The 22,856-nt window shown below is 40.1% G+C and overlaps 1 protein-coding gene across 11 annotated transcripts in view; it reads right to left on the reverse strand.

The window, feature by feature from the left end:
* The window catches only part of rerea (arginine-glutamic acid dipeptide (RE) repeats a), a 505,448-nt gene that overhangs the window by 151,329 nt on the left and 331,263 nt on the right, over window positions 1-22,856 (reverse strand). For 10 of the 11 annotated variants that reach the window (XR_005945305.1, XM_041206432.1, XM_041206430.1 and 7 more), the window contains one exon: window positions 10,293-10,391. The exons of the other annotated variant lie outside the window; for it this stretch is intronic. Coding sequence is in view for 9 of the 10 variants with exons in the window: in XM_041206432.1 (XP_041062366.1) it covers window positions 10,293-10,391 (99 nt within the window). In the remaining variant the exon portion in view is untranslated. The remainder of the gene's footprint in view (window positions 1-10,292; window positions 10,392-22,856) is intronic. 11 annotated transcript variants of the gene reach the window in all.

Raw genomic sequence — 22,856 nt, forward strand, 5'->3', positions numbered from 1 at the left:
AATTTGTCAAACATGATCTGTCTTTAACAAACCACGTTGGCAAGTCTTTATTATCCATACATTTCTAAAATTTCACTAATATCTTAAATTATGAATGATATTAGTTGCCCACAGCCAAATTCTGAGGTTTCTTGGTTTAGCCATCTCTGCTTATTAAAAGAGGTGTTACACAGGTTACCCTCCAGTCCTCCAGGAGAATGTGGATTCTAAGACAGACTGATAAATTATACCAGATCCTCTGCTCTCTCCTCTCTGCCGTCAGCAGTCTAAGATGTATACCATCAAAATCCAGCTACTTAGTCACCTTGTGTTTAGAACCAATTCATTTTCTACATTCTTCTCTTTCTGCATTAGCCAGGTGTTTATGCTCTATAGAAATGCATCCTACATTTTCTGCACCTCTAAAGGCTGTTCTTGGAATTCAGGGAAGACTGGGGTAAAGCTTGCCTGCTTTATGTTATGGCATCCCATTAATACTGCCATGTCCAAAATGCATGAAAGAGATCATAAACTGTGTAAATCAAACCTTACTTTGTGTATTTAGAAATGGACTTTGCTGGACCAAAAACATGGCTGCTATAGGTCACATGATTTGAAAGTTGGCTTCAGTTCTGGAAGCTTCCAACAGTAGTTACAGGATAAAGCTCAACCCCCATCCTTCTAAAATTTCACACCTTCATTGTGTAGACCCATTACAATCAACAAAGTAAGGGGACAGCAGACAGTCTGTCCCCCCAGCCTGGACTTTTAAAAAAGAGAACGACATCGAAACTCATTACACCTGAAGAGATGCTCATAGCCACCAACTATCTCCTAAGGAGAACAATGGATTTTGACCAGAGACATAGAAACTGATTATTAACCTGAACCTGACTCATCAATGGACACTGCCACATGACCTAAGCTTCTTTTGCTTTTTGAAATGTTACATTCCTGGACTCCCAGGGTAGTCTGCTGTTAACATCCAGCCTGTCAACACCAAGGTTGGACTCCAGGCCGACAATAAAGCCTGCTCAAGTCTAAACCTCCTCAAATCCTGGTTCTCTAGGAGATTCCTACCATCTCCTATAAAGCAGACCAAGTCTCTGTATACCTCATCTTGCTGTATCATCACCAACTTTGAAGGAATTCGGTAACTCCTGCTTTCAGCTAGCTGAACCTGCCTTTACTTTAACTCTTACGTGAAGGAACCCTTACTGGACTCTGACATTCACATGAATTGATATTCCTATTTTTGTTTCTTTTTATTATAAATTGTAAAACTCTTGTTTTTCCTCTCTCCTTGTGTGTGTGTGTATATATACACATATATGAAGTTGTGCCGACCATCTCCAGTGTTTGAATGTATGAATAAACAATACTGCTGATTTAAAGAGAGTTTGCTGCGAGTCACTTTAACATTGACTTCACAAGCAGAGGGTTGGGGGAAACGCGCCACGGTCTATTTCAAAAAATTGAAACACCTCTGCTTGCAGACAGATGGCAAGAAAAATAGGAGAGTTCAGTTTGCCCTGTCCATAACAATACCAAGAAAGATTTTAAATTATATAATGCCTTTCACAACCTCAACAACAACTTGCATTTATATAGCACCTTTGATGTAGTAAATCTCCCAAGGCGCTTGACAGGAGCAAACAAAATTAGACACTGAACCAAATAAGGAGATATTAAGGCAGATGACCAAAAGTTTGATCAAACAGGTACGTTTTAAGAGGCATCCTAAAGGAGTGTAGAGAGGTAGGGAGGCTTAGGGAGGGAATTCCATTGCTTGACTCATCAGCAGGTGGAATAATTAACGTTTTAAAAATGTACTCATTCATGGGATGTGGGTGTCACTGGCAAGGCCAGCATCTGTTGCCCATTCTTAATTGTCTTGAACTGAGTGCCTTGCTAGGCCGTTTCAGGGGGCAGTTAAGAGTCAAGAACATTCCTGTAGATCTACAGTACATGTAGGCTAAGCGAGGTGTGGATAGCAGATTTCCTTCCCTAAAAACATTAGTGAACCTGATAGATTTTTATGACAATTGATGATAGTTTCATGGTCACTATTACTAAGACTAGCTTTATATTCCAGATTTGTTAACTGAATTTAAATTCCTCCAGCTGCCATGGTGGGATTTGAACCCCCATCCCCGTGGCATTAACCTGGATCTCTGGGTTATCGGTTCAGTGACATTACCGCTATACCATGGGGATGGGCAAGAGTTGTAGGGCTTGTGGAGGTTACAGAAATAAAAGGCTCACAAAGTACTCTATAGCCAATGAAGTACTTTTGAAGAGTAATGAGCTGGAGAATCATGTGCCTGCTGCAGATAGCACACTGTTAATGTAGGATAGCCTTTTGTTTATCACAGCAAACAACCCACCATTGTGGCAATTATCTATTCAAGACCTACTCTCCCATATGTCCAGAACATACGTGCTATGGCATATTTCAATTAATTACTTTTTCTCATAAAAAGTTAAGTTGAATTCAATTAGATCCCAGTTGAGCACAAAACTGACTGGCTGAAAGTTATCTTCAATTATGAAAGGACTTGCATTTACACAGTGCCTTTCACAAAGTCTGGATTTAAAAATAAATTATTCTTTCACAGGATGTGGGCGTCGCTGGCCAGGTCAGCATTTATTGATCATCCCCAATTGCCCTTGAGGTGGTGGGGGGAGTGAACTGCCTTCTTTAACCGCTGCAGTCCATGTGGTGTAGGTACACCCATGGTGCTGTTAGGAAGGAAGTTCCAGGATTTTGACCCAACAACAAATGAAGGAACTATATTACTGTTCCAAGTCAGGATGATGTGTGGCTTGGAGGGGAGCTTGCAGGTGGTGGTGTTCCAATGCATCTGCTGACCCGGTCTTTCTAGGTGGTAGAGGTCACGGGTTTGGAAGATCCTGCTGAACGAGCCTTGGTGAGTTGCTGCATGTAGATAGTGCACATTGCTGCCTATGTGTGTTGCTGGTGGAGGGAGTGAATGTTGAAGATGGTGGGTGGGGTGCCAGTCAAGTGAGTTGCTTTGGCTTGGATGGTGTCAAGCTTCTCGAGTGTCATTGGAGCTGCACTCATCTAGACAAGTGGAGAGTATTCCATCACACTCCTGACTTGTGCCTTGTTGATGGTGAACAGGCTTTGGGGAGTCAGATGGTGAGTTACTCACTACAGAATTCCCAGCCTCTGACCTGCTCTAGTAGCCACTGTATTTATATAGCTGGTCCAGTTCAGTTTTTGGTCAGGGGTAACCCCCAGGATGTTGATAGCAGGGAATACAGTGATGGTAATGTCATTGAATGTCAAGGGGTGATGGTTAGATTCTCTTTTGTTGGAGATGGTCATTGCCTGGCACTTATAAGTCGTGAACGTTACTTGTCACTTATCAGCCCAAGCTTGAATGTTGTCCAGGCCTTGCTGTGTATGAACAAGGAATGCTTAAGCACCTGAAGAGTCACAAATGGTGCTGAACATTGTGCAATCATCAGCGAACGTCCCCACTTCTAACCTTAGAATGGAGGGAAGGTCATTGATGAAGCAGCTGAAGATGACTGGGCTTATATTACTACCCTGAGGAACTCATGCGGTGATGTCCAGGGACTGAGATGATTGACCTCCAATAACCATAACCATCTTCCTTTGGGCTAGGTATGACTCCAAAGTGCTTTACAGCCCAATGAAGTACTTTCGAATTGTAGTCACTGTTATGTCAGACATTTCAGTTTGATAGTATACCAATTGTGCTGATGCTATACCAGCTGCAGCTATACATGAACCTATTACAGGAACAGAGTTTTTAACTTTTGCCAAACTAAAACATACCTTGACTAAAATGCATAAATTAGCATGATGCAATTAGAGAGGCCCAGGTACAGTGTAAACACCAGCTTGGGCCAGTTTGGCTAAAGGCCTCTTCCTATGCTACAAATTCTATGTTAATATTAATGATGAAATTGAAGCACAACATTGTGCCAAATAGGACAGATTTCTGATTGACTGACTCAAGCTTCAGCATCATTCTTTAATAACTAAGTTCATTCCCACAATGACTAGCTAGTTTCCAAGTGCATCATTGAATGGTTAATCTATTTAGTGGACAAAAATGACAAGAACTTGGAACAAAATTATTGCAAAGTCAAACCTCCAGGAATGAGCTGGAAAAGATGTTGTACAAAGCATGAAAGTGTGATAAAATGTGCAAACCAAACAGCTAACAGAAAATCTATTTGTGCAGTTCACAAAAACACATTCTTCTTTCTTCCTCCACCTCATTTGTCACCCAGTCTAGTTGAGAGAAAATTTGTCCTTGATTATTCGATAGGTAGGAATAGAAATTTCACTGCTCACAAGATTAATATTTTATATGCATAAAAGCAGTAGTCCACTAATGTGAAGTAATGGCCTATCATACTTCAAAATTCACTTAGACCTGATTCAAGGCTTTACCAAAAGCTCTTTAGTCATTTGGTATATTAAACACTTGACCTTCTAGTGGTTGTTCTCAGTATAGAGTACTTCACTCTGAAAGGTGGTAATGACTGTTCCAAGTTCGCAACCTGGTTACAGTTGTGGGGCAGAACAATTAATGTGGACAGCCCTGGTCTAGGGAAAGTAAAAAAGTCAACTAAGGTTGTCAACCTGCTCACAAAATATCACTCATAATTCACTCATGCCTCAAATTTATGGTTCTCTATACTCTAAATAATTGCTTCAACTCACCATTACTAACAAGACAGCCACCTCCCAGCGGTTTCAACTTTTCACAGGAAGTTTATTGTTTAAAAGGGGGAACATTAAAAAGACATCTTGAATAGATTTTAAAATTGAGTTATGTAAGCGTTCATAAATAAATAATCCCCTTTTATGCAGTGGAAGCGATTACTCTTTTGCAGTTGAAGGCCCCATTTATAAAAAGCAAGTGGAATTACTTCACGTATGTCCACTTTACTGTGTGCTCAAGGTCTCCTCATTTATATTGAGCCAAACTGGAGATCATCTTAAACTCCTTTGTATTTCATTCTGAAAAAAAACATCATTGATATCAAAGCGCTGACAACATATCCCACCTCAAAACATGCAGTCTGTTTCAAAGGGTTAAGCTACCACAGAAATCGCAGACACTGGTTCAATTGTGGCTATAGAATCAGTGACACTTAAATTCAGCTTTCTATTCTAAACTTGAATCTATTCAATAGTCACCAAAGGCTAACCATATAGACCGTTATATTTTGTGACAAAGCCAAAACCATTAAAGAGAAAGATCTAAATCTCAATTAGGTTAGAACCAAAGAATTTATTTGAACCGAACGCTAAAAAAAAAAATGACATTTGCTTCACTGGGGAGCCAATAGGTACATGGTGCTGAGCCAGAGAGACAAGGAAAATTGCAGTAATACAAAATACCATGGATGTGGAAATCTGAAAAAAAAAACCCAGAAAATGCTGGAAATACTCAGCTTGTCAGGAGGCACCTGTGGAGAAAAACAGAGTTAACATTAACAGTGTAGAAGGCTGAGGGCAGAGACGTGAGAGCGGGAGTAGGGCAGAGAATTAATATACCAGGTAACTGGAAGCTCGGAGTCATGCTTGCAGTCAGAATGGAGGCGTTCCACAAAATAATCACCCAAACTGTGTTTGATCTTCCCAAAGTAAAGGGCACTGTATTGTGCACAGTAAATACAATATACTAACTTAAAAGAAATACAAGTAAATCGCTGTTTTACCTGGAAGTAATGTTTAGGGCACGGTGGGAAGTGAGGAGGTAACAAGGCAAGTGTCGCATCTGCTGCACTTGCGTAGGAAGGTGCTGAGGGAGGGAAAGGGTTGTTGGGGGAATGATTGTTTAGTAGACCAAGGAAGGAATTCTCCCTTTGAAATGCTGAAAAGGGAGGGGAACGTGTGTGTGTGGTGGGGTCATCATATTGGAGATGTGGGCGATGAGTTGAATATTGAGGCTGATGGGGTGGAAGGAGAGGAGTAAGGGAATCCAATTAATGTTCTGGGTGGGAGGAGAGGGAGTGAGAGCAGGTGCAAGAAATGGAACAGACATGGTTCAGGGTCCTAACGATCATGATGGAGAGGAATCCCTGACTAAGGTAAAAAGACATGTCGGGAGCACTGGTATGAAGAAATCGTTAGAAAATATGCAATGGAGACTGCTACAACCAGGTGAGAAGGGGTGATCTGGCTCCCCTCTATTCAACCTCCTTAGTTGGTCGCAAAGGTTTAAGTTTCTTTTTCGTGAGGATATGCCTTTTCCAAATCATAATGTTTTTAACTACTTAAGCTGTGAGCAATAAGGAGCCAATCAAACAGGTCTTCTTGAGTCAAAGAAAGAGCAAATTTATTAGCCAGTAAACCTGAGAAAAATCATAAAAACATGACATCAAGTATTCAGCTCTCATGCAGTCATTCAATACACACGCGCACACACACACACACTTGCCTTGAAATACTTCACCCATTGTGTATTTCCAAGATATTTTGAGTGTGTTTGTCTGTGGCAGCCATTGTTTCAATATCCAATACTTTGCATTTTTAATGTCTCTTCCTTAGTTACGAGTTTCAATGGGTATCCAGATTATAGGAAATGTCCCTCTCTTCACACTCCCGAGGATGATTTGTTTGTTTCTCACTTTCACCTTGGAATATGGCCTTGCATTTTTAAACAATTTGCTCTCAGTTCAAATTGCAAAATTTCCAGTCAGTTGAAAAATCTTTTTCAAAGAATAAAATGACATAGCCTCGTGACAAGGCAAATTGATTTCTTCCTTTTCAGCATGGACATAGGAACATAGGAAATGGGAGCAGAAGTAGGCCATTTGGCCCAAGCTTGCATCACCAATCAACTAGATCATGGCTGATCTTCTACCTTAATATAATTTTCCCGCAGTATCCCAATATCCCTTGGTACCTTGAAAGTTAGATTGGATGCCCAATGCCTCTCCACATGCATCCCCATCAGGAACATGGCAGCTTCTCCAATTCATCTTTGAATGGAGGCCCAACTAGTCCGCATCCACCATACCCTCTGCTGCCTGGCTAAACTGATTCTCACACTGAACAACTTTTCTTTTGACTCAGCTTGCTTTCTCCAAACAAAAGATGCCACTGTGGGAACCCCTTATGGGTCCTAAGCTATGCCTGTCTTTTTCTAGGATATGTGAAACATTCTTTGTTCCAATTCTACTCAGGTTCTGTCTCACTCAATTACCTGCAACACCTTTTCCATCCTACAGCATCTTCCTGTGAGAGTGCAGGTGATGCAAAACTTGTCCTTTTATCTCCTTTCTTCCCATCGTCCAGGGCCCCAAACACTCCTCCTAAGTAAAACAGCAATTTACTTGTACTTCTTTCAATTTAGTATAGACTATATCCACTGTTCATGATGTGGTCGCCTCTGCATTGGAGAGGCTGAATGCAGATTGGGCGATGCAATGATCTTTGACCCAGAAGCAATATAGTAAGGGAGAGGAGATTTGCAGAAATGTGCCTTGCTGATTATGATCGCACCTATGAAACCCAGGGGTGAAAGCTGTTGTTGGACAGGGCTTCTGACTGTGAATAAAAAACATATTGTAGAACTGTGTAGCTGCAAGGTGTCACATTTGTCGGGGGGGGACTGATACACATGCTGATGGTTGCATAAGATGTAACTTTGTTGTGTTGACTATTTAAAGTGAAATTTACCTTTTTTATTTGAAGTATCATTTGCCCATTGACTCAAGTGTAATGTGTGTTTGTTCTGATTCAAATCTTATTGGCAATTTCTTTATTTGGGGGGGTTGCTTAGTGAATTTGGTTAATGGTTCCCTTATGGGGATTGTAACAGCAACTACTCTGCAGAACTCCTGGGTTCATTACACAAGCGTGACCCCGAACTTCTAGTTGCCTGTCATTTTAATTCTTTGTCTCACTCTCACCTTTCTGTCTTCAATCTCCTACACTATTCCAATGATGCTCAAGGTATCCTTGAGGAATTCATCTTTTGATTAGGCACTTTACAGTCTTCTGGACTCAACAACGAGGTCAACAATTTCAGCTCATCACCTTTGTCCCCATCATTCTGGATGCTGGCTGTTAGTAATGATTCTGCTATTCCCCTTTTACATCTCCTCTAGTTCCACCTTTTGTTTCTTGACTTGTCCCCATTCCATCTCCTTTTGGAGATGGGAAGAGATTGGACAAGGAGAGAAAAAAAAGAGTTGAAATGGGAAGAAATCAATTTGTCTTGTCACAAGGCAATGCCATCATCCATTTTGCCATTTAATTTTTCCTACCTTCTACCTTATCACAGACATTCAATTTTGTTCTCTCCCCTCTCACGCTCCACTTGCTTAAAACTTGTTACATCTCTACCTCCTCCAAGTTCTGATGAAAGATCATTGGCCTGAACACAAACTGAGTTTCTCTCCCCACAGATGCTAACTTACCGGTTGAGCATTTCCAACAATTTCTTTTTCTATTTTTGAAAGTTGCAGGTTCAATTCCTAATCTGAGCTGAGTTTACTGATCTCAGCTAAGGTGCCCCTTGGGTTACTATAATTTGCCTCAGCCTACTTGGGTTATAGGATAGGAGTGGAGAAAGGAGAAACTTCAGCACAAATTCCCACTTCAGACAGCAATCCAGTGACCCTTGCTCAAAATGTGGGCGGATATAGTTGGGCTCATCTATGATGCATTTCCTTTTGTGCTTCCAAATGGACTCCTCCTGTGCAGTAAATGTCTCAATGTTTCAGATTGAATGCCTGCTGACACTCACATGTTTCCCATATTACAACAGTTACTACACTTCAAAAGTTCTTCATTGGCTACAAAACCCTTTGGGGAATTCTGAGGTCGTGAAATGTGTGATGTAAATGTATGTCTTTCATTTTCTATATGCAGAATAGCCATTTGATGAAGTGGAGTAAAGCTGACAGTACTTGGGGATCCATTAACCCAGGAAGAAAAGGGAATAAATGGGAAAAAGTGTGGGGAGAGGAGTGGCGGGGAATCTTTAAAATAAAATTCAGCAAAACTTCTTATTCGTTTCAAAGCCTGCAAAGGCATAAATGTGCGCGAGTGAGAGAGTGGGAGGGACAATAAAAGCCTAAGCACACAGCAAAATGCCTGCTGCTGGTCTGAACAACAGGAAACATAAAGCATATATCTAAGAGGCAGGCGAGATCATCATTCAAGGTGATTTGCCCCGCAGCCATTCATGAAAATTGTATGAACAGTGTTTATTTATCAAAATAGCTATCATCTCTGAAAGATTTTAGCCCTTGGTAGTTTCATTTGAAAATTTAAAATGTGACACAACAGAAGTTTAAAATTCTATCAAAAGCCATTCAAGAACAAAATGTGGAATGACTGAACAATATTCAACAGTGACACTGCTTGTTACTCAAGTCCTCCTTTGAGATAGGAACAGCGCATTTTGTACCATCGCTGGCAAGACTTAGGCTACCAGGTGCAGATCTGCCTTGTAAACAGGATGCAGCTGTCCAGAAGATTTCAAGTGGCTGCAATATGATAAGACCAGACGCACTCGCATATATAAAACATTTCTGAAATCGTCACTTTGTAGACATTCACAAGCATCTGTAGTACATGTAAATTATATTATAATGGTACATGCTTAGAATTTCTAGTATGCATGCATGGTGGTGAATAGATCTAGGAAATGAAAAAAAGTAAAATCAGGAGCTCTACAGAGAAGCTCAATCAGGAAAGTACTTCAAATTGAACTATGATAGTAGCACAAGGGAGGGCACAGATACAAACGAGTGAAAGGCAAATTTAGGACTGGAAATTAAAACTGTGTATATGGCTTAAAAACTCACTGGCTCAGCTGAGCCATCAGAGGAACTGCCCACCTTTTTATATCTATTAAAAACATTTATATGAAGTAATTTTCTCTTTGAAAAAGCAGTACCTCTCCTCTAAAAATTGCAAGTTACATAGACAAAGCCACCACAATGATATATGCTTCAATCTTATGAATGGGGCAGTAGGAAACACGCATTAACTCCTAATTATAAATTAATGAAAAGCTTCATGCCGACATAAAAGGTAGAATGTAATATTGATTTCTTAATCATCTCATTCTTAACTTTTTCAAGGTATTCAGTTACCAAAAATCACGAGGAACCCATGTTTTTTTCATATTGTTTTCCCCAGTTCAATTTTGCAACAACTTTATATTTCTCCAGGACAAGGATCTCATTCTCATAGTCTTAAAAATGGCTTAAGTAACAGCTGTTTTATTAAAAGTGTCAAAGCTTCTTTAGCTTGTTTCACAAATGAGAATAGGTTTGCTTACCATTTCATCCTCAGACCAACATTTTTCAATTAATTTGGGCACAGGCTTCTTTACAAGTCGTTGCAAGGCCTTTCCAGCATCATAACTGCTCTCGTGTAACTAAAGAGGATTTGGTGAAGAGATGGAAGAAACAGAAACAGTATCATGAGACACTTTAAAACACACCAAAATGAGAATTAATTGAAGCAAGCAAGGGCTAGTATGTCTCCAATGCAAATGTGCTATAATCAGAACTGCATGTAAATGCAAAATAAAATCATATTCTTCATACGCACCAATATTTTTGTGACAGTGGCCTGAACTTAAAAGAAACTAACATAAATCCATGACAAGTGATATTGCAATAAGGCATACCACTGCTTTGTTAACACCACCTCTCTAATTTTTACTCCCTAATTCTAAAACATCAACACTTATTCCATCTGTTTATGGAAGATGTTTTTCCAGCAAGGCTTTACCCTTGGATTGTAGGACGTTATGTAACAGAATGCCATTCATGTGCAAAAATTTGGCAGATGGCGTATAATGTGGGAAAATGAGAACTTGTCCACTTTGGTAGGAAGAATAGAAAAGCAGCATATTATTTAAATGGAAAGAGATTGCAGAACACTGAGGTACAGAGGGATCTGGGTGTCTTGGTACATGAATCACAAAGAGTTAGTGTGCAGGTACAGCAAATGAAATTTACCCCTCATTCAACATCACAAAAACAGGTGATCTGGTTATTATCACATTGCTGTCTGTGGGAGTTGGCTGTGTGCAAATTGGCTGCCGAGTTTCCTACATTACATCAGAGACTACACTTCAAAAGCACCTCACTGGCTGTAAAGTACTTTGGGTCAGTTGGTGGTCGTGAAAGATACGCAAAATTTTTTTTTATTCACTTCCTTTACAAAATAATTATAGGTTTTATCGCTATCTGGCATGGCTTTTCCTTTTCTTCATTAAAAAAACTAATCTCTCTCGTTCCACGCATCTTTAAATATTTAGAACCCCAATAGAGGTCCTTATTCTAAAAAAAGTAATGCCTGAAATAGCAATTTTTTGAAATTAATTTTTATACCCTAAAAATTACTAAGGAGCCACACAAACTATATTAATTCAGGTTTGAATACTGGTTGGGGTTACTTCAGCTGACATCAGTCAGAATAGCAATAGAAGTGTTATAGTTGAATTCAATGTAGGAAACAGTAAAATTAGCCACGGATCCTGTTGTATTTCTTCAAGTGAGGTGAGTTTGGGTTTGGCTCTGTTCAAATAACTTGCTGACATCATCTAGGCTCATACCTGAAAAATGACATGGTGAGCTGGCAGCTTTCTGACACCTTGCCCAAGAGTCAGCACCCTCAAGAGAAAGTGATAAATGGGAAAGACAAAAAGAATGGCATTACACCAAAACCCAGCTTATTTAGACAAGAAAAAGACAGCACGACAGTCAGCAAGCTCTGTCGTTTCTCTGAAAACATAACATTTGCCATTGCCTTATTGGATGTGAAACTTTCTATTGGCCACTATGCAAAAATCAATGTACCCAGATTTTGCAGTCAGTGATGAAGTAATGGCGTCGCTGCTGATCTCGAAGAAAGCTGGCTACAAAGATCTAGTGATCTGTGTCGTGGTTTTCCCCTCTACCAATAGCAGTTTAAATCTGGCACCAAGTCAAGGGGATGTCTTGACCTGTAGCAGCAGGTAAAGAATCAATTACATTGCATTCATACATAGCAAACCAGGAAGATAAAACCCCGAATCCCTTTTCTTATAATTTTCAATTTCTGATTGCGAATTGAATGACTTTGATTCGATTAAGTTAGAAGCTTAAAAAAAGACAATTTTCAAAATATGTAAAAGAGTTCTATAATCTTTATGAAGATGTTTGACATTCCATAAATACAAAAACATCTTTTCAGGGCCAGTAAATGTGTTTATCAGTAAGTATGAAGTTAAAAACCTGGTTACACGTCAATCAACAAGGTTTAGTTTTTTCAAGGATTTTTACAAAGAGACTAAAAGCATGGACCTTTTCATCAAATCATGACTGCAACAGAAATTGCTGTATGTTGGAACCTCTACAGCGTACCCTCTGAAGAAGCAGAGACTCACTGGCAGCAACCTGTGGATTTCTGCATTATTCTATGCATGTGTAGCCTTCCGTAGTTGCTGTCAGTTTCAGTGGAGTTGGGATGGTGAACACTGACAGTTTCACCTTCATTACCTCAGCAAAATCTGGGCCATTACTTAAAAAAATGTGGATTTTTTTTTAACCTATAATGCAGAAATTCAACATTCCACAAACAACAAGCTAGCTTTTCAGGGCCAATGAGTGTGTTTAGCAGTAATCATGAAGTTAGTACGTCATTAAAAATGCAGTTACACTTTATGCAACAAAGGGTAACTCTTTCAAGGATTTTTACAGCAAGGCTAACAGTGTTAGATTGGAAGTTCTTGTCATTTCATCGATCGCTCTTTAATTGCACTCTGGTGGGGAGCTCAACAGCACAGCCTCGGAGAAATGTACAATCACTGATGGCAACTTCTGTACTGCCACATTATTGTGTATGTATAGACTTCCAACGATGATAGTTTCACAATTATTATCACTGCAAAATCCAGGCTCATGTAATACTATTCTCAAGTTCAATTCGATATGGATTCTAAATCATGTAGCATTGATGCATAAATCATAATAACACAATGCAATGATGAAAATGAAATGATCTCTACAACACCATTAGATTAATTAAAATTTGTTTTATATTATGAATTCACTGTCCACCATCCATATATAGTGGATGGCTGTCAGTCAAACGAAAACTTCAATCCAAGTCCAAAATTCACTGATGAACATGAACCATTAAAGGAATGTGAACACTTATCAACTCTCTGAGAACTAACCGTCTAATTTTGTTGATAATAAGACCTGGTGCTGTAGTTGGTACTAGATTGGTGCTATATCTCAACAAGGCAAATCCACAGGTGTAATCATGATGCCAACATGTGCGATTTCTAAATAGGTGTTTGGCTTAAAATGGCAGAGCAGGCATTGGGCAATAGGTAGGGATGTAATTGGCATCAGTTTCTTTCAGCAACTTTGCAACGTTCACATAATATATCCAAAACCACTGCAAAGTCTACATGTCGATTTTATATGGATTCAGATTAAAACTTCTACATAAGCCTAGCTAAAGAGACTTTTAATGGGCAATATTTTGGAGGCAATACACACACACACACAAACACACACACACACACATGCGTGCACACAGAAAAAGACTAAACTGTTCCTTTTTCCATTGAATTGAAAATCTTTGGCTAAAAGCGTAAATAACAAGGGTTGGCAAGACTGTCAGAGCAACACAATTTCATTGTAAGGTCTCATTGCGTCTGCACAAACTGCTCATATGATCTGCCATTTCCTGTCAGCACAAACCGAAGAATAAATTTTCCTTTTGGCATGGCTCAGCTGTCAAGCACCTTCGTGCTATAATGAACTCATGAATTACATCTTGCTGCTCTGACAGTCCCCATCCAACACATCAAAATATTGTTCTTCAATTGTAATTTATAACTTCATTTGCATGCCTCCTTTTCCATCGTGACCTTCCTCGAGTGGCACTGCATGGTTGCAGTCATAACAAAACCACCGATGCATCATTTGTGATTACAGCCATTATACTTCCAGCTTCATAGATCATGCTGTAGTTACATTTTTCAACAGCATGGCACAAAACAGAACTTGGATCAGCATTTTCCATCTGCTTTGTGAATACTATTAACACAATTTTTATTACCTTTTACTGTGCCTGCATACTACCAAAAAATTAATGAAACACTGCAGCATCAATATGAGCAATATAGCAATATTCAAATTTTTCCCACAATACTCTCACTGCATTGTGCACAAAGTTTTCATGACATACTCTAGCAGATAAAAAAAAAGTGCTCAAATGCTCATCTTCCACCAAGTTAGTCTGGGTAGATAAGGGATAACTTAATGATGTTGATGCTCAACATATAGTAGCGAGCCCCAGTACCCACTGAATTACTGTATATGTTACAATGAGTCATTGCAATTGGAAGAGGGGGGAAGCACATTGAATAAGTTCCACATAAATAGTAGGCAATGATACATTTTGCCCCTCCCGTAATCCTTACCAAGATGACAAAAACAAACCAAATCTCTCCTTATAAAGACTGAAATCTGCTTATTTGGCATCCCCCTTTTGGCACTGTGCTCTCCGATGCTATATGTTTAGGCTGGGAGAAAGTGAATGAACCCAAATTTCAAACTCAAAATAGTGTCTAAAAAAGTATGAGACAATTTCTATGGTGCATTCATTATGAAACAATAGAATGCCCCCTTCAGCTATCTCCAAATTATAACTTAGCATTACAGTAACAATGCTCTCTTGTTTACTTTCCTATCATTCCTTAGAAATAGTGAGGCCTCCTGGAGTACAGTTTGATATATTTCAGTATTGGTAACTTTAATCCAGTTTATCTCAGAACTTTCATGTTAGCTCTCTTGCTTGGGGTTCTTTTACGATTGGCCTGTTAAAAACTGCATTTTCACCATACATATTAGAGGCTTTAATCTGTCGCAATCCACTAAAAATGACAAAATTGACTTAACTGGGACAAACAAAGCAGCGGTTTCACTCTTTTAATTGGGAGTTATGCCTTTTGAGTGCCAATATAAAATGTCTTCAGAGACAGAATAGATTTTCAAATTTGCTACAGTAGATAATCTGACAAAATAAATTTCCCTTTCGGTCTATATTCATTCGAGCATTTGGCATTAAAGAGCTGTAATGTCTTTCTCCTGAATATTATTGCATGCAATACCACAAACTATATGCACAACCACCCTTGGGGTATCTTGCTTCATGCTATAGATAGCTAGGCAAAGCCCAAGGAAGACAAAAAAAATACAAAGGACAAAAAAAAAATCAAAGAAAGACACTCTTTTTACAGCAGCCAAGGACAACAAATTCCAGACTCAACTGTGCAAAGTAACAGCTACAGATACAAGCCTCAGAAACAAGCCTCTAATTTGCTTAGGTACAAGCATGAAAAGAGCTAAGTGCCTCCTCCTATCTTGGCTCTGGCTGGCAAGCTGTTCCATCATCCAATCATGTTCTCTTTAAATGACACTCACTTGCTCGTCTCTCCATTTTGTTCTTTACCCTAGCCCTAGGCTAATATTGCAGCTTCTGTTAATATTCTCAGTTGCTTGCAGTTCTTACAATTTGAGGTTTATAAGATTGTTTTAGAACTGTATCTTTTGGTTTATAAGAATACTATACTTTGAGACTGTAGCTTTAAATTTGGGGTAAATGAAGGGGGTCGTGTGACCTGTTCTTGAGTATGCCTAACAGTAAGCCTGGGTGGCTTGATTGTTAGAGTTCAAAGGAGGGCTCCGATTCTTTTACTGAGAAGGTGGTGCAAGATATTTACGCTATGACCACAGTCTCCAAGTATACCATGAGTCTCTCAAGTGGCAGAAAAGCATTATACGTATCGACTTGTAAACAGTGGTGCTGCAAGTCATCCATTTACTTTTAAGATGCAATGGGAGTTGAGATCAAAGATATCCAATTCCCATTTCTACATAGATACAAAGCTAATGTGTTTCTTGTTGCCAAGGGGAAGAGGATGAGAGGAAGCAATTTTGAGATCAGGTTACAGGCTTCCCTATAACCCCATATCACAGGAAAAAAGGTTTTCAGTTTTGTCTAGTGTGTCTGCAGCCATCAAATAGGTAGAGAGCAAAAGATAAAGAAGCCAGGCCTGCACCTTAAGCAGAGAAAATGATGACTCTATTGTTCACCATGCAGAAAGCAAGTGAGCCTGAAGCAGGTGGCACGCTCAGACTGAAGATTCAGTTCGTGAGGATAAAAGAAAGCTGGAAGATTTGTCTACGTTGGTGCTAGAGGAAGAATCTATAGAGTAACTCTCACAGCAAAAGACGGTTCTGCGCTTAGAAGTTATGTGGCCAGGAAAATAAAAAGTGAGTCACCTAGAGCTGAGAGTTATTTTAGATTGGTTCCTGGAAGATGAAGTGTCCACTCAAGGGACAGTGTAACCTTTAACCATAGTGGGAGATTTTGGAATCTCTTCTCTGTAGTCTAAAGTACAAGTTGCCCATGAAAAGAAGAGTGTTACGTCAATATCATTTTTTTTGGTTATTTGTTACAGAAAAAAAATTAAAACACAAAATCTTGACTCGTCATTCTGTCAACTGTTAACTGGAAGTCCAACTTTCTCTTTAAAAGTTATCAGTCTTTGCAGGGATCATGACAGTGCACTGAAAAACTTGAAATAAATATGATGAAAAGAGGCTTAAGATCATCATTAAGAACAAACGGGAACAAATTCATAGGTTTTGAAACCACTGAATTTCCTGCTATCACACAAGTTGGCTTCCAGGTGAAGGTTCTAAATAGATTAGTCTTACAATTATAATCCATTTTAATATTAATTTAATTTGTTTTTCCTTTTCATTCTCAACTGGGATGTGGGCATCACTGATAAGCCAGCCATTGTCAGCCATGCCTGACTGCCCTTGAACTGAGGGCATTTAAGAGTCAACCACATTGTTGAGAGTCTGGAGTCACATGTAGGCGAGACCAGCTGAAGGTAGCAGATTTTCTTCCCTAAAGGACATTAGGTGACACAGATGGGTTTTAAAAAAAAATCAATGAAAGCTTCATGGTCACCATTACTGATACTAGCTTTGTATTCCAGATTATTAATTGATTTTAAGTTCCACCAAATGCTGTGATGGGGTTTGAACCCATGTTCCCAGAGGATTAGGCAGGATCTCTATATTACTAGTCCAGTGATGCTACCATTACACCACCATCTCCCCCGAAATGTACACTTATTAAAATTCAAATGTTGAATCATTCTAAAGCATTAAGAGTATCTTGTGTGTTCTCTTGACTGTTGTTAGTAAATGTATTACCCAATGTAAAACTCAGCCTACACACCAGGAATGTCTCAGTTCTTTATCTTTGGGCTGTGCTCGGTTGGCAGCAGTCAGATTGAATATGGCCACAATGTGCATGGAAAGGAAGGTTGGGGTGGGGGTGAAGAGTGAGTTTGTGTGAGAGAGAGCGAGAGAGACTAAAGATCAGGCTTGGCTCCCGCCTCAAATTACAAACCATTGAGTTCTGCTGCAAAGTGCACAAACCCTGTATATGGCAGCAAGAGAGGTCGATGTAAGTCATGAATGTGACTCAATATCCTGTTGTCTTCTGACATTTAAGCTATGGTTTTCCATTCCTCCATTTGCTTGTCTATGATCCCTCTTCCAAAGTAATTATTCTGTAAAACCACAGGTTGTGACGATCACACCTTTCAAAGCAAGCAGGGATAACCTTATAATTGAGACAGATCCGTCAAAGGTGATCACCAGGAAGGACTTCTTCATATGAAGGTATTGGGAATCTGGAACTCTCTCCACAAAAAGTTGTGAGGATAGGTCTGTTGAAAATTTGAAACCCAAAATTGATAAGATATTTTTTCAGCAAGATTATCAAGGGTTCTGGAGTCATAGTGGTAGAAGTAGTTAAGATATAGATCAGCCATATCACTGAATGGCAGAACGGGCTGAATGGCTGCCTCCTGTCCCGATGATGAGAAGTGGAAAACCACATCTTCATTTATCTCGACTGATTTCAATAACGTGGATGAGGTGGGATGCTGGCACTCAGCACCCATGGAAATGTAAAAGGATAGAAACACACAATTTTTTCCCCAAGTGTGCAAAACTGTGTGTTTTTGTACCCTCATTTTGTTTTATGTTATAGCAGTTTATAAATGACCTTTCCTGGAGGTGTTGCTTAATCAAAAACAACCACATTCTGCAATGTGCCAAGTAAATTAAATGTGTAGCATAAAAACTTTGAGCTTTGGCTTCAGTAGAACCCTCTAAAATTCCCAACAGTCCAGAATTTTATCAAAGAAGTGGGTTGTTTTCAATCTGGATTTAATTTATAGAATGTTAATGCAACATGTGCAAACTATAGAAACCAACTGAAGAATTTCTATTGGCACCAACATAGCATTTTAGACAGTAATGAAATCAAGCTTTGCCTTTTCTCCTCTCCCTTGTTTGCCTCATCATATATACCACCCACGGCCTACAGGATAGGCCTGCAGCATGCAGCCAGTCTTCAACATGTTCCATTCTGAAACACTACTGGCAACAATGCAAGAGTATCTAGATATTTTCCTCTTCTTCCTTCCACCACACCCCCCCCCGCCCCCCCCCCCACCCCCCCCCACCCAACCCCAGACCCCTCTATCCCTCATGCACCTGGGCTTTGCTTGACACCACAGCACAGTTGCAACTGGCACCGGTGTTGGGCTTGGAAGTGTCATAATTATGTATTTAACTTAACTCAGGCTGTTGCTGATTTCCAAAATTTTGGAATAAGTCTGTGGGCAATCATCAGTAAAGACTGTAGCAGCAGGCAACGCAAAAGAACCAAGAATGACTAAGTTCTGGACTCTTCCACAACTTTGAACTAGATTTAGATGCAAATAAACGATGAAGGCCAGGGACAGGTGGGAGTAGCTCTCCAGAACATCAAAGCACCATTTAGCTGAGTGTGGCACCAAGGAACCTGAGCAACGTGAAGCCAATGAGGGTCAAATAAAATGCCCTCCATGACTATAGTTATAACGAATGCAAAGGAAGATGGTTATTGGTTGTTGGGGTGCAAATATTGCGTGCCCGCAACTTCACTCAGCACAACCAAATTTTATTTGTCACATGGTTAAGAACGGTGCTTGCAATTTCACAGTGCTAAGACCCATTCCCACCTCCTCTGATAATGAAGCAGCTCATGCCGGCCTACATCAGGACTTCTTAGGTTAACAGGTGGCAAGCAACATTCACACCACCCAAGTGCCAGCTACTGATCACCTTCAACAGGAGAAAGCTCAGCTAGATCCCCTAGCTTTCAACAACACAGTCACTGCCCAGACGCCAACCATCAATATCTTGAGATTAACAGTAAACAAAAGTTTAACTGGGACAGCCATACCAACACTATGGCTGAAGAGCAGATTAGAAACCTGCAATAAGTGGCTAACCACCTGATCTCTCAAAGCTTCTCCACCATCTACAACATTCAATTCAGGACTGTCAGCAGACAACATCTGTTAGAAACAACCACAACAATAAGATATAGGAGCCTGCTCCACCATTCAACACGATCATGGCTGATCTTGAGACCAAAAATCCCAGCCTTCATTTTTTCCAATGATGGAGCTTTGGGTTGAGGATTCCAAATATTAACCACAGTTTGAAGTAATTTCTCCTCATCTCTGGCCTAAATGATTGGCTCCTTATCCCGAGACTATACCCCCGTTTTTCAGACTCCCCAGCCAGAGGAAACAATCTCTCAGCATCTACCCTATCAAGCCCCTTCAGAACATCGTAGGTTTCAATGAAATCAACTCTCATACTTCTAAATCAGTAAGGGGAGTGCAAGGAGACAGCAGACTATGCCGGAGTGAAACGGAGACTGAATGAGCAGTGAATTAGGTCCACGTGGTAAGTCCTCTTCAGGTTTTAACTATGGATTAAGAATCAAGATCTGACATCGTACTAACCTTCAAGTTTGGTTAAGTTAGCTTCTTATACAGAAAACTGCCTGGAATGGCAGTTATCTGTCAATCGCCTAAAAGTAGTTGGTTCAAGTGGTATTACTGTAGCTGGGAGCTAAACTAGTTAGTGTCCCATCAGAGGATCTATGAGAGAGACAGGCTTTTCAGACTGCAGAATCATTGGAGTACATGAGGAGGCAGACAACTACGCCAGAGAGAGATGGAGACTGTGTGAGCAGTGAATTAGGTTCACTTGGGAATTTGGTGCATGGGACAGAGGTGTAGTATACATAGGAATTATTCTAAGTTAATTGAGTAACTAAATTAAGTTAAATAAATAACAATGGCAGGACAGGTGTTTTGTTGCAGCTGTGGAATGTGGGTTCCTTTGGACGTCAATGGCGATCCAGGACAAACACCTCTGCAGAAAGTGTAAGCAGCTAGAGGGATTCCAGATCAAGATTTATTGATCTGGAAGCTGAACTACAGGCACTGCACAACATAAGGGAGGGAGAGAAATAACAGGACACTTTGTTCCAGAAGACGGTCACACCTCTTAGAATAGGGTTGTCTTTTTTGGTCAGTAGTGAGCGACAGGAGGATGTGACCGTGAGTGAGGCAGGTAAAGGAAAAGAGCAGACAGTAATGGAGGAGCCTCAGACTTTGCAATTGTCAAACAGGTTTAAGATGCTCACAACGTGTGTGGATGAAAGCGAGGCCTGCAAGATGGATGAGCAGATTAGCTGTGGTGCCATGGTACAAGAAGCCATTCAAGCTGGGGGAGCAAACAGGAACGTAGTGGCAGTAGGCAATAGATAGGGAGAGGGATTGATGCTGTTCTTTGCAGCAAAGATTGAGAGTCCAGAAGGCTGTGTTGCCTGCCCAGTGCCAGGGCTTGGGACATCTGCTCATGGCTGGTGAAGAATTTGCAGTGTGAGGGGCAGGATCCATTGCTGTGGTTCACACAGGTATCAATGACACTGGCTGGACAAGGAAGTAAGTTCTACACAGTCAGTACAAGAAGCTAGGTACCAAATTAAGAAGCAGAACCTCAAAAGGTAATAATATCTGTATTATTACTTGAGCCATGTGCAAATTGGCAGTGGGCAAATACGAATAGAGAGATGAATGCATGGCTCAAAGGCTGAGAGAAGTGGGTCCCAGTTCGTGGGCTACTGGCACCTGTACTGGAAAAAGTGGGGGCTATACTATTGGGATGGTTTACACCTGAACAGTGCTAGAAGGTGTGTTCTTGCGAAACACTTCACTAGGGAGATAGGACTTTAAACTAAACAAGGGGAGTGAGGGGTCAAGCTTCGGTAGATGTGGCAAACCAAAGGCTAGATTCAAGGCAGTAGACCATAATAGTAATATAGGAAATAAGGCTCATAGAATAGCAGGAAGGGACAGAGAGATAAAACCTAAGAATACACAATACTCAAGACTAGATATTACAAAGATAACAAAAAGACAAAACTAAAGGCTCTGTATCTGAATGTGCATAGTATTCATAACAAAGTAAATGAATTGATAGCATACTTTGATGTAAATAAACATGATCTGATGCCATTATGGAGACATGGCTGCAGGATGGCAAGGATTGGGTCCTGAATATTGAGTGGTATATGACCTTCAAGAAGAATAGGAAGCTAGGTAAAGGTGGAGGGGTAGCGCTGTTGATCAAGGATGGCATTAGTGCAAAAGTTAGAGATGACCTTGGTTCAGGAGATCAGGATGCAGAATCCGTTTGGGTGAAGATGAGGAATAGTGGGAGTGATCTACAGACACCCAGACAGTAACTACAATTTAGGACAAAGTATAGAAGAAGAAATATTGGGTGCTTGTGATAAAGCAGTAACCATGGATGATTTTAATCTACATATAAACTGGAAAAATCAGGTTGGCAGTAGCAGCGAGGATGAGGAGTTCACAAAATGCTTTCGAGATAGTTTTGTGGAGCAGCATGTTCTGGAACCAACCAGAGAGGAGGTTATATTAGACTTGGTATATGTAATGTGACAGGATTAATTAATGACTTCAGAGTGAAGGCATCCCTAGGTAGCAGTACCACAATATAATTGAATTTCACATCCAGTTTGAAAGGAGAAAAGTTAGTCTAAGACTAGTATTTCAAACTTAAATAAGGGCAACTATGTGGCATGAAAGCTGAGCTAGTTGAAGTGAACTTGAATACTAGGCTAGGGGATATATCAATAGAGAAGCGGTGGCAGATACTTAAGGGGATATTCAGAATACTCAGAACAAGTACAATCCTACTATAAAGAAAAACTCTTGAGGGGAGGACCCGCCACCCATAGTTAACTAAAGAAATTAAGGAAAGCATCAAACTTAAGGAAAAAACACACAACTGCGCAAAGATGAGTGGCAGGCCAGAATATAAAGAAGGCAGAGAATGACTAAAAGGTTAATAGGAGAAAGAAATTAGAGTATGAGGGGAAGCTAACTAGAAATGTAAAAATGAATAGCAAGAGTTTCTACAGTTATTTAAAAAGGAAGAGAACAATAAAGTGGGTGTTGATCCTCCAGACAGTTACAATGGGGAGTTAGTTTTAGATAATAAGTAAATGACAAAAGAAATGAACAAATATTCTGCTTCTGTCCTCACTGTAGCAGATACAAAAAACATTCCAGTAATAGCTGTAAATCGAGGAGGAAGGGAAAGGGGAACTTGGCACAATTAGAATCACTAGGCAAGCAGTACTGAGCAAACTGATTGAGCTGTGGGCTGACAAGTTTCTATGTACTGATGGATTTCATCCAGGGGTCTTAAAAAAGGTGGCTAATGAGGTAGTAGATGCCTTGGTGGTAATTTTCCAAAATTCCCTAGATTCTGGAAAGGTTCCATCAGATTGGAAAGTAGCAAATTCTATTCAAGAGAGGCAGAAAACTGGGAACTTTAGGCCAGTTAGCTTGACATCTGTCGTG

Source organism: Carcharodon carcharias, chromosome 15 (genome assembly GCF_017639515.1).
Source record: "Carcharodon carcharias isolate sCarCar2 chromosome 15, sCarCar2.pri, whole genome shotgun sequence".
NCBI classification, from domain to species: domain Eukaryota; kingdom Metazoa; phylum Chordata; class Chondrichthyes; order Lamniformes; family Lamnidae; genus Carcharodon; species Carcharodon carcharias.